General features: G+C 38.0%; 2 protein-coding genes across 2 annotated transcripts; both read left to right on the forward strand.

The window, feature by feature from the left end:
- The first annotated feature begins 4,218 nt into the window (after nucleotides 1-4,218).
- Nucleotides 4,219-5,546, forward strand: LOC143623320 (protein BIG GRAIN 1-like A). Its single transcript, XM_077094255.1, has one exon. The coding sequence runs from the start codon at nucleotides 4,219-4,221 to the stop codon at nucleotides 5,368-5,370; it is 1,152 nt and encodes a 383-aa protein (XP_076950370.1). The 3' UTR covers nucleotides 5,371-5,546.
- A 10,463-nt stretch (nucleotides 5,547-16,009) lies between these two features.
- On the forward strand, nucleotides 16,010-16,321 carry LOC143623342 (uncharacterized). Its single transcript, XM_077094276.1, has one exon. The coding sequence runs from the start codon at nucleotides 16,010-16,012 to the stop codon at nucleotides 16,319-16,321; it is 312 nt and encodes a 103-aa protein (XP_076950391.1).
- Nucleotides 16,322-17,109: the final 788 nt, after the last annotated feature.

Here is a 17,109-nt window from a genome sequence, read left to right on the forward strand (position 1 = left end):
GCGCGAACGAGGTCTTCACTGATGTTGCCCAGACTCACCTTCTTGGAGTTGAAGCGGGTGATGAAGTCCAGTAAGGATTCATCCTCTTCTCTGACACAGTTGAGGATCGTCCACTGCTCCTCAGTGTGCTTCCTCTGTTGACTAAACTGTTGACTGAACTTGTTCTGGAAGTCTGCCCAGTCATAAATGTGGTGGACCGGTAAACGGTCGAACCATGCTCTGGCTGCTCCTACCAGAGTCATCTGGAACATGTAGCACCACGTGGGTTCCGTCCAGTTACTGACGGTTGCCCCCGCAATGAACCTGTTCAGATGGTCATCTGGGTCGGATAGACCATCGTATGTGCCAACGTTGGACATTTGTTTGGCACTCCTCGGGGCGATTGCTTCTGCAATGTCCCTTGCAAATTTTGACCTTCCTGCGTTTGTAGCAGTAGGTCTAAAGGCCTTGGAGAAGTCGCGAGAGCTTTTTTCCGTGACTGGTTGGAATGCTTCCCCAAAGTTCCTTTTTGGCTGGGGATCCGTTTCCTTACGCTTCCCTTTCGCCCTATGGCGAGGGTTCGCGTCGGTGTCGGAGTCTTCCCCCTCGCCGTCTGAGTACTCGTACTCACTACTCATGTTGAGGTGCTGGCGAGTACTACCGAATTCCTCAGCTTGTTGGACTGAACGCAAGCGTTCGTCCAACTCAGCCTGAAATTCTCTTTGACGTGCCTCGGCCCATGCCTTCACTTGATCAAGTGTTTGGCGAGGGGCTCGAGGTCGTTTTTCCAGCTGGGCATCAGTGAATCCCAGTGGAATATTTACTCCACTTGCCCCTACATGAGTGACTGGGGTAGTGTTCGTAAAATGTATTTCACTTGCCCCAGCTTGGGTGGCTGGGGTAGTGTTTGTAAACATTGTGTTGCCGGTGTTAACCCCAGTGGCTGGGGTTGTGGTTACCGGAATTTCTCTAGTCATCTTGGAAGTTTTGAAAAACTGGAGAAAGATGTAGTTCTAGCTTTATGCACGGATGGCGCCAATGAAGAAACACTAAGTAACCCCGGGCAGATTATAGGTAATCTGGGGGCCAAGTAATGTTTCCCACGAAGGTTAGGTCCAGCAGAGTAAGTTGTACTTCAGGGAACCTGCAAAACAGACACCGTAAGCTCGTCACTGAGAAGGGGGGGTTCCTCCTTGTGACCACCCTCCGGCGTGAGAATCAGTCTATATTGCTCTTTGAATATAAAAGTATATGAATACTATAAGAGCAGTTATCAAGTAAGTTATACGAGATAGTAGATGATCTTACCATTCCAAGATATTGGAGTATTTATAGCCGAAGGTAGGTTTTCTAGAAGGTACAGCCGGCTGAATAGTATTCCTGTTCAACCAACAGTGGATTACGCACAGGCCATACTGGTTGGTGGGTAGGTTACAGCCAACAGTAATAAAGTCGGCTGCACTATTCCACCAACTGTAGACCATGCACGTCCCACTGACTGTGGATTGTACGCAGGCCATGCTGGTTGGTGAATAGGTTACGGCCAACAGTAATACTATTCCACCAACTGTAGGCTGCGCCTGCTCCACAGTGAGGGTTGGTGAGTAGGCAGCGGCTAATAGTGACAAACAGTACTAGAGGGTGCTCCTCCTCGCACTGTTGTCGGTGAGCTGTCACCCTGTGATTGGCTCATGGGCTGTTCTGGTCAGATCGTCTGTCCTATCCATACCTTGGTAGGTATGGTACAAAAGATCTTTCAGAATCAGACTGGCTCATTTGGGCGGGATTGTTCCCGCCTTGCTCATGCCTTCATGTGACTGCTGAAGTAGCTAGTCTTGTACGTGTAGCCCTGCTGTCTGCGGGTAGCCTTCCCTGATGGCTTGTATCCGCAACTGCGGGAACAGGCGGGGTACTTCACCATTGGGAGGCTTTCCCTGCGTGTACAGCTTGCGTACTGCGCGTAAGATTCTATGAGCATGGTGGGTCCTGCGGGAGCAGATGGCCTTTGCGCAGACAACCCTGTTCAAGGTGAGTCTTGCGGGACCAACTGGTCTCTGCTGGGACCTACCTCTTCAAAATCTATTAGATCAGTGAATCAAACTTATGCCTAAAACACTTATATGTAACGGCACATCAAAACCTATTAAACTATTGAATTAAACTGATGCCCAAAACACATTACAATAATGCAACAAACATATAAATTTGGACACACTATTGTAATGGTTGATGCACATTATAAGCACTTGCATATTCAAAACCCAGTATATATAGTAAGTCAAATCTGAAAGGTTTTGACAAGTGTTTTAATGTGTTTCGGCTTAACATTGTAAACATGTGTATTATAAGCTGTTAGGCTTCTACTCACTACCCTGTCTATTAAGCGTTCGTAAGAGATGTCGCCTCATAATAACACAAGGATACGCGTCTCTTAACTCGTGTTTTTTTTTTTAATATTAGTTTGATAAATCATTATAAACGTTACGAATGCTATCGATCGTTTCCATTAGTGCTAACCAGTGTTCTAAAAACCGGTTCGTACCGGCTGGTTGAACCGGTTACACCAAATTTTGAATACGTAGCCAGTATTTAGAGCTCGGTATTTTTAGGCGGTTTGCTAGAGTATCGAACCGCTGGTTTTTTTTAATACCCGGTTTAAACCGGCATACCAATTTTAAGCTCAATAGATTTTTATATTTTTTTTATGGCCATATTCATTAAAATTGACTTTTTACATAGCAGATAAAACTAAAACGTGTAAACCAGTAAACGATATCATAAACCTATTGCACACTTTTTTATTTTTTAAAAAAACCTTGTTTGAAAATCAAGTGCTTTTGTATTTTTTTCTTATTATGAATTAGCTTTTGAATTGTATTTATTATTAAATCATGTACTTTTAGGCTATTTTTTGAGTTGAAAGTTACACTTATATAAAATTATAGGGTAAATTATTCAACCGGTTGAACCTCGTGGTACAATCCGACTCAACCGGTTGTACCATTTTTAACTCAATCCGGAACGAGTAATATGGCTGTTTTTTAAACATTGTGTTAACTAAGTCAAAAACTTAGTTTTGAAAATCAAATATTGTCAAGTTTTGAAAAACTTAGAAAAAACCAAATATTGTCTTTTTAATTATTTTGTTGTTAAACACCCAATGAGTACAACTGAATGACTGATCCTTGGTTGCCCACCCACTAATATGCACTTTCCCCAAGCAAGATTCTTCTTTGTCTTATAAAAACCCCACCTTCTGGCCCCATTCCAAGATCAACAAGATCTTAATTAACAATATCTATCAACTATTATATTCAAAATATATTAAAAGCAGCTTATCCCTAATAAAATATGATTTATAACCCTTTTTTGATTTTGAACACACCACCGAATTTTATTAAGATAAAAATATATATATACGTGAGCAAAGTTAATAATCAATTCTTATTGATTTGATGTTTTACGATGGTATATATATGTTTCATTTGTTGGCGTATAGGACATGTATGTAACCATGTGCCTCCGTATAAAACCTTATATTGATTGTGTTGTACGGTATATGTTTGTATAGGATAGTCAAGCTGATAGTATGCGTCCATGTAAAGCTAGACAATTCTTTAAAATATCATACAACTGTATATCGTATAGATGATGATTGCACATTGATTTATATCATAACTAGTAGGATTTAGGCCACACTGAGTCGTCCCAGCTCCCAAGTGGAAAAAATGTGCAAAATCAGTTGGTGAAAAAGGTAAATTATTCACCGAATTACTTAAAAAGAATATACTGTATTTAAATGACAGTATTCCCAGATAGATACAAATTTTCACTAGAGAGAGTTTAGGAATTAGCTTGGTAACGGTACCAGACAGAAAGTACTGATCTCGAAAACTCAAAAAGCATATATCAAATGATAGCAAAAATACTTGGTACTATTTGCGTGTCCCATGAGTAGACTTGAGTTTACTACATTTTATTAAACATCTTTAAATAAATATTGTATTACTAATGAACATGTTATTAAAAATGTTGGTTTCCAAACAAAAAAAAATATTTAAAATTCAAAGATAATATTTTTCTTTTCACAATAACCTCTTAATAAATTGCACAACTTATGCACGCGCCCAACTTCCCTAGCTTCCCTTTATAAAGACTTCCATTCTTCTTCCTGTTCATACTCATACTCATCCTACATTCTTCTTTAAGCCTTTGTTTCTCTCTCCATATTCACAACTTATGGCAGAAATTTATAACTGGGATAATAAAGAAAAGAAAATTACACAAAACCCATCTTTTTCTTCATCTCTTCTTGACGAAATCTACCGCTCAATCGATGGAGGCGATGAGAAATTCGGTGAATTTAATGTCCGAAAGCAAAAACCCGCAAAGAAAAGCGATCGCGGGTCCAAGAGTAAAAGCGCAGTGGAGGATGAAGAAATTGCGGGTTTTCGACAAGCGTGTTTGGTTGATAAATGGATGGAAATGAAAGCCAATGAGAAAGCGGCCGCGTGTCGTCGGGCCCCACCAGAGTTTGATCACAAAATGTTACTTGATAATGACCCTTTGTTCTTTAGCTCGGGTTCGAGCTCTTCGGATTCGAGCTTCGGGTGGTATTCGGAAGCCGAAGCGGTCAAGCCAAAACAGTCTTGTTTTGGACCTTTAAATAAGGTTAAAACAAGTGTTCCGTCGTGTTCTGCTGGTAAAAAACAGAACGAGTTTTATCCGTTTGACGATGATCAAACGGATAAAACTGACAATCGTGGTCTAGTCCGGTCGAAGACTAGAGCCTTAAAATTGTACGCAAGTTTGAAAAAAATGAAGCAGCCGATCTCACCTGGAGGTCGGCTAACAACCTTTATTAATACCATTTTTACAAATGGGCATTCCAAGAAGTCAAAAGAATTGGGTTGTGATATTAAAGCCCAAACCCGAAGCCAAAGAAAGTCGAAATCCACCAATGTGCCTACGTGTTCATCTGCTTCTTCGTTTTCAAGATCATGCTTAAACAAAAATATTTCAAGACCAAGTGATCATCTCAACAATGGCGTACGAAAAACCGTCACATTTCTTGATCGTGAAGATTCTCATCCCCATGGTCCGAAAAATTTACGCAATGCACAAGATTTAGATAAGCTTCCCCATACGACATTCCCATGGGCAAGAACGAAAAAGCCGAATTTGAATGAGTTTTTTATGAAGTATGATGATAAAAAGATTGATTTAGACGATGATGATGAAGATGATATAGCAAGTGACTCGAGCTCGGACTTATTTGAGCTCGATCACTTGGCAATGTTCAAGAATGAACAATATTCTGAGGAGCTTCCTGTGTATGGAACTACACATATGGGCACCAATCGAGCTATTGCTAGTGGTTTAGTTTGCTAGTTTTATTTTTATAAAGTTATGATAATGGTATACCAAATTTACGAGTTGTTTTTTTTTTCTTGGTTTTAATGGTACTTTTAGTATCGTATATATAATGAAACAAATTTTATTAATTATATGATAATCATTGTAATTTTTGTAGGCATTTATGATTTAAGTGTTTTAATCCATTCTAATAGTTTGGTATGGTCTATTGGTCCATTATCTTTAACAAATTTGTCTATTAAAAGTGACAGATTTAAACGGATACGATGCATAATCATGCACTGGCTAGTAACAAACTGATAACGACGGTTGGTTTATGTGGTTACGATGCGTTGGTTTAGCAAGAAAATTATAACACTGACGATTCCTGATCTAGCTGGTCATTTTCATAACACTAGCCAATTGTCTAATCTATCAAACATAAGTTAAGGGTGTCTATTTTTTTTTCTTTTCTTAAAAGATAAACTTCATAAGGGATATTTAATTGAAACCGAATCTCTTGTAAAAAATAAAGATTAATGAATAAGAATTGGTGGAAATTCGAAATACTAGTTTAACTTAATAAATTTGTAATTTTGTTATTCAAAATATTTCAAATAAAAGAAGAGTAAAATGGAATGATGATTAAAAGTGAAAACTTGTGATAAAAGGAGATTGGGTGATCCCAAGTGGTTTGAGAGAGATGGTAAATAAAGGGAAAAAAGTAAAGGGGGTAAAGAGTAAAAGTAGAAAAGATAAGGGGGTAAAAATGAAGATTCTTGAAATGGGTTGTAAAGTGAAAGGCAGATCTTCCTTCTTCTCTTCTTGTTCTTGGCCTTTGGGGTTTGGGAAAGTAAATGCTTTTGCTTTCTTTAATGCTGTTCTTCGATCGCCTTGCATCACAACTTCGAATATATTCAACCTTTATCACTATTTAATAATATTTATAACTTAATATAAAAAGCTCTTTTAACGAAATTACTAGAATTGTATAAACATGATAAGGTAACTATTTTAACTATGGTAGATAAAATGTGTACGTAGTTATCTAAACCTATTGTTCACTCTTTTTCTAGTTTTCATTTTATCATGTTAGAATTGCGTATTGTGCCAGACCTAAAACTTTTTGCTTATGAATATCATTATGTTTTGGTTTTCGGTTGTTGACAATGTAGCCGGGCTCATCAAAGAAAAACAAAATATTTAAACCCATCAGCCTACAACTCTAATAGCTCCTAAGTTTAAATGGTCAAAGGCTTAAAGCATCTGCTTGATGATACGTCAACAAAGAAAGTCTATTGTCTAGTAGATAGAAGCCTTACACGCCTAAAAGGGTAAATTCTTACCTGCAGTCGAGGAATAAGAGAAACACTATACCCCTTTGAGCATCTGAGGTATCTACAGGGAGCAGTGCCGGCTCCGAGAATTGAAAAAAAAATGGGCCGAATGCGAAAACTATTTTGAGCTTCAAGTAAAGAGAGTATTTTGTTGGGTTTAAACAATTTAATTTTTAAATTGGCTTCCTTGGTTATGATTTAAGTTGTTTAAAAAACTAATGTATAAAAACAGGATTAAAATGTTTCAAACAAGGCTAGAACCCACAACCTTTTGGTTGGAAGTCATACCTCTTTACCACCAAACCAAATTATTTGTTATGGAACTGAGTTTAAACATTAAGTATACATATAGTTTTTCATAAAAATACATATAATCTTTTTTAAAAAAAAATTCGGGCCTATGGCCGTCGACCACTCTGTCATAGGCCATGGCCGGTCCTGACAGGGAGCTGACTTGGTCAAGAGGTCCCACTATATAAGGATGCCTTTGGTATCTCGGGTATCACATTCTAAACCCGTCCCTCTCACTACTCTCTTCTTACTCCAATTATAGTTCTCTAAGAACAACTAACTTGTTCTCACGCAAGAGGTTGATTGCAAAAGACCTCTTTCTGTGACGAAATAACGATTTGTTTGTCTATACAGATCTCTTAAACCGTCCTTTTAATCTTTAAAATCGTCAATACCATCCCCTACCACTACCACTACCACTACCACTACCACTACCACTACGTGGTGTAGCAACAATTGTTAAATAATTCTTTTACCCGATCATATCACCAAAGTTCCAATATTGTCTACTTTAGGATTAATTAAGAAATACATAAAATAGTAATTTAAATTGTGTCATGAATGATCAATCCATGTTAAAACAACTTCAAAATCCTACAAATCGTGTTAATTTTTAATTAAATTTAATAAAGTCGAGTTACGTGTACGGTGAGTTGTTTGATGGTTTATTGATTTATGACAACGAACAATTTTATAATAATTGATTTATGCACTATTTATGGAGACATTTGGCTCAATAATACATAACATTGTATATATTCAATTTCTTGAGCATGTGAAATGAGAATTTCCTAACCGGAGTACAATTATATAGAGTATTTGAATTATTGTAAATGAAAATAAAGTAATATGTTCAAATCTTAAATCCATGAATCCAGATTAATACAAAACATAACGAAGAAACACGAATATAATCCAGTGGGAATCGAATCTGTACTTCCACCAAGTACGAATTGCGAAACGAATCTAAGGACAGACTGAATCTGATCATCAACTAAATTCCTGCAAAATAGATCACCGTGAGCCTCGTTACAGGAAGGACAAGAGGGGGGGGGGGGGTCTTCCCGTAACCACCCTCCGGCCTGAGAATAAATACTCTTCTATAATGAGAGAAAGTACAAAGTGATTGACGTAATATGTGAAGAGTGTATGAATACCTTGTAATGATGATGAAGGTATTTATAGCCAGGTGATTGGTGAAGTTGTCACTATCTAGAAGATTTTTTTTCTACCTGAATGGACACGTGTCATGCCTTGATAGGATGTGGCAGTTTGGCCATGTGCATGGTTGTTATCAGGTGTCCAGCTGCCATTCTCTAATTGGTTGTGCTCCCTTGTATTCTTCATAAAGGGGAAACATCCTTGTCAGGGTATCTTTAAGCAATCTTCAAGAATTATATTGTTACAACTGTTTTCCCTCGCTCAAGTAAGAACTCTTTATTGTTTCTTTCTCATGCAGGGGCCTTTTGTGGTCCGCGGATTTTTCCTGCGAGTATTATTAATGGCCCGCGGGTGTTATTAGTGTGATCCGCGAGTATCTTCCTTGGGCTTGCCGGTTGTTTTACAGTTTTACTACCCTACCTCTATCCATACATCCCTCTTTAGCTTATATTTTTAAGCTATAAGTATCAGTCTTACGATATAAACAAAATTTGCTAAGAGTTTTAAGTTTGTTATGCTAGCGAAGTCATGCATGATCGTCGATTTGTGTGTGGCATGGTTGGTGTAAACTGACGGAGAATATATTGATGGTACAATTTGTAAAGCATAGCGTACAACTCTATGCATATAAAATTTTATGTATTAAACCATTATGTTTATTTATCTTTATGTTAAACAAAGTATCAATCTATCTATAATACATATATATAAAGGAAAGCTTTTAAAGACTCTCTGGTTATTCCCTAAATTCTCTCAAGCCATCAGATTGTTTTATTTGGAAATAAAGGCTTCTCATGCATTTGACCCGAATTCATAGGTATGGGTCTCACCAAACCCAGATATCTCTTAAATGGGTTATAACATCTCATTAAATTAAAAAATTAATCTTACCAAATATTTGATGTGAAAATCTTATAAAATAGGGATATACTAAAAATTAATATCCGATTTTTTTAAAAAAATACATTATTTATAATTAAGATACAATTTTATAGTTAAAAAATAAACGGGTCATGGGCCATCAAATCTAGATAGCTTTTAAACGGGTTATAACATCTCATTTACTTGTCAAACCCTTTCATCATCAAACCCTAATGGGGTGTTTGGAATTCCTTATTTTTCCTTCTTGTAACTTATTAACTTTTATAATTTAAAAAGGTGTTGGGTAATACGACTTTTTAAGTTTTTAAATAAGGAAAAAGAAGGTTTTGATAAGTTTGGAGAGAGTAACTTATCAAAAACAACTTATAAAAGTCAAAAGGAGGTGCAAATAAGGAATCCCAAACATGGTCTAAGTATATTATTAACTTTCTTAAAATAAAGAAATTTAAAATCGAAAAAATAAATATTAAAGAACGAAAAATGTAAAACAACCCCCGTAATATTGGGGATAAAACCTAGTAATATATATAAACGAAAGCCTTTAAAAACTCTCTGGTTACTCCCTAAATTCTCTCAAGCAATGGAGGCTTCTCATGCATTTGACCCGAATTCAAGGGTATGGGTCTCACCAAACCTAGATAGCTCTTAAACGGGTTATAACATCTCATTAAATTAAAACTTAATCTAACCAAATATTTGATGTGAAAATCCTATAAAATAGGGATGTACTAAAAATTAACATCTGATTTAAAAAATATATATTATTTATAATTAAGAAACAATTTTATAGTAAAAAAAAAGCGGGTCATGGGTCACTAATTCCAGATAGTTTAGGTTATAACATATTATTTATTTGTGAAACCCTTTTATCATCAAACCCTAATGGGTTTTTGGGATTCCTTATTTTTTTCTTCTTGTAACTTATTAACTTTTAAAAGTTAAAAAGGTGTTAGGTAATTGATATAACGTTTAATATACATTAATCCCGTGTACATTTTATTTATTATTTTATTAATTTTGTTCGGTTTTTCGTAAGATTTGTATACTACTAATATATTTTTATATTTTAGGTTTCGGGTTTTATTTGTGGTGAAAAGAGGACGAAAAAAGAGCAAAAACATTTCGAACCGGAGAACCGAAACATCAGGAAACGAACCGGACTAGACCAGGAAGAGAACCGGACCGGTTAGGCCGGCCGGCCCACCCTTTGATTGCTGGAGCACGGCCCGACCGGGGAGGGCAAGCCCGCCGCGCGGCGCGGCGGCCCATATGTTAGAAGTTTCCAGAATGTTAAACCGAATTTCGAATTTTTAGCCTCCTGTTGCATATTTAAAGACCCCTAAACTCACCCTTAAGCATACCGTGAAGTTCCAGCTGAATTTGGTGAGTTCCGGGGCTTCCGAGATCAGCTTTTGGCAGCTTTGGAGTCGAAGAATCATCCGGTGTGGTCCATATAAGTTGAGGATGAAGAACACGGGTTTTATCTTTTGTTTCTTTCGTTTTTCGTTATTTTACCGTCATGAATTCTTACTTGTTTGTTTTATTTAAACCTAAGATGTTAGGCTAAATTGCATGAACTATCTAGGCTTATGATGAACTTAATTTGATGTTTTGATTTGACTTTGGGAATATTTATCGTTATGGTTTTTATGATTTAGTAAAAGATTAATTTATAATTAATTTATGCGTATGAATGTTTAGGATTGTTTGATGAGTTTTATTCCATAGTTTTCCTTGATTATTGTTTGTCATATGATAGGATTGCTATTAGGTCAATTACTTCGTGTTTTTTTATTATTTTATGATTGATTGTAAGACCCCGAATCCCGGGAATCTTACAATTGGTATTCATACAAGAAACTTACAAAATACTTAAACTCAAACGATTCATTTCATTTTAAAATCCAGTTTAGAATATAAATCAACGGAAAATCAAAATATTTAAAACAAGTCCCAAACCCGGGAATTGTGCCCAAAATCAAATTTTTCAAGGTATCTAATAAAACTTTGAAAGAAAAATGTTCATTATTAAAACTTCCGACTAAGTATGCCTTCCACCGTCCAAGTAGCTTCGTACATGTCCAAGCGGTAAACATTCTTCTCCCAACCTGAAACTCACACTAACATACACACAAAGTCAGCATGAGCTGAGTGAGTTCAACTTTTAATAATTGACATTTAAATAAATCATTCCAAGAGTTTTAAATTAAAACGGGATACAATAGTTAGGCCATCATCAACAATAAGTAGTCATACTTGTATATATATAAACATCCATATAATTACATCCCTATAGATATATCATCCAAGTATTATAATCAGGGTCGAGCACACGTACAACCCAAACACGTAATATCCAAGTAATAACATCAGGGTCGAGCACACATACAACCCAAACACGTATCATCTCATCCGATTGTGATCATGCCACACGAGCCTCCCCATACGGGCTTTTCAGGGCCCGCAAGAGGATTTAAGAACCTGAGTAGTATAGTTTGGCCCGGCCAAGATCGCCATCCATCCGCATGCAAACACAAAGTAGGCATACGCAAACATCCTTAGTCGATAACGACTAATTAACATCGCCAATTATTGGCCATAAAATAACGAATGTATAAACACGCATATATATATATATATATATATATATATATATGTACATATATATATATATATATATATATATGTACATATATATATATGTATATATATTTATATTTATATATCATCCCAAATATATCATCATGAAAGTAAGCCTGTGGTCATAATGTAACACCTGCATACACATTCATAAATATTATCTCATGACATACTACAATACGAGTAAGCCTATATCCTTGAGTCTAGACCATAAGTAATGTCTATAACCTTATAAAATATATAACCATAAACGAGCCTCAAATATTCTAAGGCATGGAATATAATTCACCTATATTTTCATGAACCCACAAACACAAGTAAGGCCATATAAAACCATCCAATTAGTTTAAACGAGTATAGTCGGATAAAATTGTAATATGGTGTGTATGCTAGCCCAAAACGTAAAAATGTAAAAAGGGGCATCATGAACTCACCTAACACGAGGCACACAATTACAACGGGCTAGAGGACCCTTAAGTACTCCCACAACTCAAAAGCCTGTCGGATTACGAACAATCATCACTAACGACACCGAAAGGACTCGTTTATCCTACGAGACTTTCTAACATGGTTTGAGTTACCTAGAGCCTCGACCTCATCAAACTCCATCATAACAGCCCCTGGAGCCTTACATTTACTGACACGACCCTTAGATACTCCCGGGAATAAAGAATTCCCAAATTACCCCCAGAAGCATTATGTGATACTAGCACGCGCGTTTAAGAGTTGTTTATTCAATTAACATCCAACTCATCCCCGTGTGGACCCAATATGATAAATTCACAGCCAACAAGTCCACACGACGCTACACAAGTCAAATGGGTCGGTAACTCACAAGCACAACGTGCTAACCATTCAACAAACGCGAATGTGCGTTGTACCGACCCGTTTGAGTAACCGACAACCAATTCAGCCCCAATACTTATAAAAATCATTTTTCAACAGCCCATACATTAAACTGAAGCTATCCAAACTGAATTGGTCATCACTTACTTCATCCCTCGCGTTAACCGCAACAAATCACTATTCTAGACAACCGAAAACTAGTTTTCAATCTACAACTAGTTGACCAATCAAACGAACACCAATGGACATGATTTTAAAGTATGTTATATGGGACATACCTAGGAAGATTGTGGTGCAAAAACCTTAGCCGAAACAGCCCCGAAACTGTCCAATTGAACAGCCACTCGGTAAGCCTAAAACAAGCAGTTTAACGACGAATAAATGAGCCATAAGGATGAATTAAGGTGAAAAAGAGTTGTAGACATCTAATACCAACCTGGAATTGAACGTTTGAAGGCTGGGTGGTGGCTGGTTGCATGCAAAACGAGAAGGGGGGATGCTGCTTGCGCCGATCGGAGGTTAGGGTAGGGTAGGGTTTAATTTTTTTTAAATATAATATAATAACAAAAATACATTCTAGTTCCTCTACTTCACTGATGGTTGAACTTGTGCGAGAGGTTAAGTATGATAGGTTTACGAGGGTGACCAGGAGCTCCCCGGAGAGTGTCGGGTCAAACCCAAAAGATATACACGACGCTACAAGGCTAAACCTTTTAACGGAAATTAACGGACGTTACATTGATGTCATGATAAAGTCATAGGAATAATATTATCAAATAAACCTAAGTGTGCTGCTAACCTAAAATCTGTAAAGTGCTAGGTTATTGATAAGTCTTTACTATTTAATCTTGCTAGATTTAATTCTTCGTAAGGAGTCCGTCTAGGGTTGATTATTTATTATTGTTTATCAAATCAATTAAGTATAATAAATTGCCTTTGATTTCCACGCTGTAAGGTAGGATTTCGTATAAAGGAACTAAATTATAAATAATTAGGTAACCGTAAGGGAACTTGATTTTTAATACTGGTGTGCGTTAAAACTTGTTAGAAATCTATAAGTGACTCTTGAGAAGGGTCAGGGGTCCTGTTTGGGTTTTCTTTTAAGTGTCTATTTTACGATCCCAGTCCATAACTAAATATTTCCCGAGTCAATTCATTACTAAAATTTAGGGGAGTCTAGCCTAGGTAGTTTTCTTATTATCATCTTATTTAAATAACAAACTCTTGTTTTCGTTTAAATTACTTGCTTTCTTAATTAGTTTTAAATTATAGTCTTATATTAGTATTTTAAATACCCCCCCCCCCCAAACAAATACAAATTAATAAGTCGTGTTTTGTAGTCGAGTCTAATTTGCTAATAAACGTAATTTAGAGAGTCTCGTGGGTTCGATATCCGGACTTACTTAGCTTTACTAGAGTCGATCGGTTCACTTGCCGATTAGTAGTTTAGTCGAGTTTTAGAGAGTCTAGAATATTACTTAGTGTTTATTTTTAATTAATTTAGTTAATAATTATTAAACTACTTTTAGCACATCAAGTTTTTGGCGTCGTTGCTGGGGACTCTTAGCAATTGCGTTATTAGCTTTGATTGGACCTACTTGCTACATATGTGCTACTTGTTTACGTTTTTGTTTGAGTCGTAGAAGTCTAATTAAGTCTAGTTTGTTTTTAATTATTAGTTTGTTTTTATTATTTTCGTTTTATTAGAAACTACTTACTCGGTCTTGTGCGTTTTGTAGGTATATGCCACATCTTCGTTCGCAAGGACCGCTGCTGAATTGTTTTGGACCTACTACGTTGAAGTCCGAGGCAAGTTCGTCAGAAAAACAACTGATCACCATAGATACTTTACCAAAATCATCACCCGCCAATTCACCACCACCGAGTCCCAGACCCATCCCAATGACTGAAAATAACCGCACTGTGTACTAGCAAGCTTTCGAAGGATTCCATGAAGCCCACTCACCCATTTTCGCTCCCGACATTAATAACCCTAAATCATGGCCAATCCCATCCTACGTCATGACCAACATCACCCAATACCACCAATTCCATAGCCATGAAGAAGAAGATTCACCGGCACACATCAACCGTCTAACTCGTGTGTTCAAAACGTTCAATTTGCAATGTGCTAATGAGGATGCGATATTCCTTCACTTGTTCCCGTTTACACTTTCGGGTCGTGCCGCTACTTGGCTCGATTTGCAACCTGCTGGAGCATTCACCACATAGGAGGCGCTTCGCAATGCTTTTATCAAGAAATCCTTTCCACCTGCTAAGGCCTCTCGCCTCCGTGATCAGATCCACTCCTTCCACATGGAGCCGGATGAGGCATATTACCAAGCTTGGGAGCGTTTTCAGAATCTGCTTTCCCTTTGTTCACAATGTGCGCTCACACCGTGGGCCATTCTTGAGAAGTTTTACAATGGGCTTACTTATTGACTCAATCGAGGTTTGACACAGCTGCTGGGGGCAATCTGATGGACAAGAAGAATGTGACCGAGTGTAACGAGATGTTTGAAAGTTTCACGCAATTTGAGTACGCAAAGAAGCCACGAGGCGGGAATTCAAATCCCGTCACCAGTACATCCTCATCTGCTCGAGGTGTACACCAAGTTAACCTGGATACTGGTATGGCTGCTGCTTTGGAGAATCTCACCCGAGAGATAAAAGAGTTAAAGACTAAGGTGGATAAGTGTGAGATGTGTAGGGGTGGTCATGGTACCTTGGAGTATCCATTAATGAACAATCAAGAAGTTGATTTTGTGGCTGGTCAGAACAGCGTCTTTAATGCTTACAACAACAACAATAAGAACTAGAACAACTACAAGAATCAGAATCAGAATCAGAACCAAGGGCAAGGCAACTCAAATTGGCGCCCGGACGGTGGGCCACCTGGTTTCCAAGCTCCCTATAACCGAAATCAAGGCCAGTATAACAGTGGAAGTTCTAATGAGCAAAGTTCGGGTAATGGGAAAGATTCGAGTGGTGGTATGGGAATATTGGAAGAAATGATGCAGCAAATCCTTAATAGAGATCAAGTCACTCAAAAGACTCTTGTCGATCATGATCTGTTATTGAAGAATCAACAATCAGCTACGCTCGACATGCAACGGACCATTGGTGATATTGCCAGACAATTGAATGAGAGACCCCCGGGACAGTTTTCAGGTTCTACTCAACAGAATCCGGCCGTTGAAATAAATGCGATTACTACTCGTAACGGCAGGGTTTTGGGTCCCGAGGTGCGAAGGAATGAGGTTTAAGTGGAAGATGAGGAGGTGATGGATGAAGAAACCGAGATGGAAGTACCGAGAAAAGTGCAGAACACCGCACCAGTTGCACCGCCAGCAGTGAAGAAGCCAGTTGAAGTCCGGCCATCACCTGTGATTAATTGCTCTGGTATCCTATATCCCGCTTGCGCAAAACACTAGAAATACATGCGAGAGTATGGGCATTTTCTTGATATGTTCCGATAGTTAAAGATTAATCTCCCGTTCATTGAAGCACTCTGACACATGCCGATGTACGCGAAGTTTCTGAAAGACCTGTTGAAAAGGAAAGACATGTTGGGGGAGATGCCATCGATTCCCCTTATGGAAGATTGTTCGGCGGTAGTGTTGAACCGCGTGCCTGAGAAGTTGTCAGATCCGGGAGTGTTTACGATTCCGTGTTTGTTCGGTAGTGATTCGATGAGCCATGCATTGGCGGATTTTGGTGCGAGTATAAATTTGATGCCGTATTCTTTGTATGAGAAGTTGGAGTTAAGCGAGCTTACACCAACTCACATGTCTTTATCGTTGGCCGATCGTTCGGTTAAGTATCCATGAGGTATTATCGAGAATTTGTTAGTGAAGGTGGATAAGTTTGTGTTCCCGGTTGTTTTGTGATGCGTGACATGGAGTCCGACGAGAAGGTCCCCATTATTCTTGGTAGTCCGTTCTTATGAACCACGAAGGCGCTTATCGATGTGTATGATGGAAAAATCACGCTTCGGGTTGGTGATGAGAATGTTACTTATGATGTCACGAGGTCGATGAAGCATCCGAGTGATCAAGATGATTTCAGTGGTCCATGCCACTCGGTTTATTTTATTAACTCGTTTATTGTAGATATTGATATCTACTTCGATTATATTTGTGGTGCGGACCTCGTGGCAAGTAATGGTTTGGTTGATTGTGATGATTTGGGTGAGGATGAGTCATGTGAGAACGATTCAGTTTGTAATGAGTTGGTTGAAATTTCGGGTTTGCCCGAGATGATAGAGGTGAATGAAATTAGTTGTGAGAATGACTGTGGAGAAACCCGCTCCAATAGAGTTAAAGGTACTCCCGTCACACTTGGAGTATGCGTATCTTGATGAGGGCTCGAACTTGCTCATCATTGTGTCATCCAAGTTAACGGAAGAAGAGAAGTCGAAGTTGATAGACGTTTTGAAGTTGCATAAGAGTGCGATTGCAAGGAGACTTTCCGATATTCAAGGTATTAGCCCCGCTTATTTCACGCACCGGAATTTTATGGAGGATGAGTACAAACCGGTGGTGCAACCACAAAGGCGTCTTAATCCGAATATGCAAGAAGTTGTGAAGAAGGAGGTATTGAAGTTGATGGATGTCGG

The sequence above is a fragment of the Bidens hawaiensis genome, unplaced genomic scaffold (genome assembly GCF_021521415.1).
Source record: "Bidens hawaiensis isolate Kalapana, Puna unplaced genomic scaffold, B.hawaiensis_p1.1 tig00003378_1, whole genome shotgun sequence".
Classification (NCBI taxonomy): domain Eukaryota; kingdom Viridiplantae; phylum Streptophyta; class Magnoliopsida; order Asterales; family Asteraceae; genus Bidens; species Bidens hawaiensis.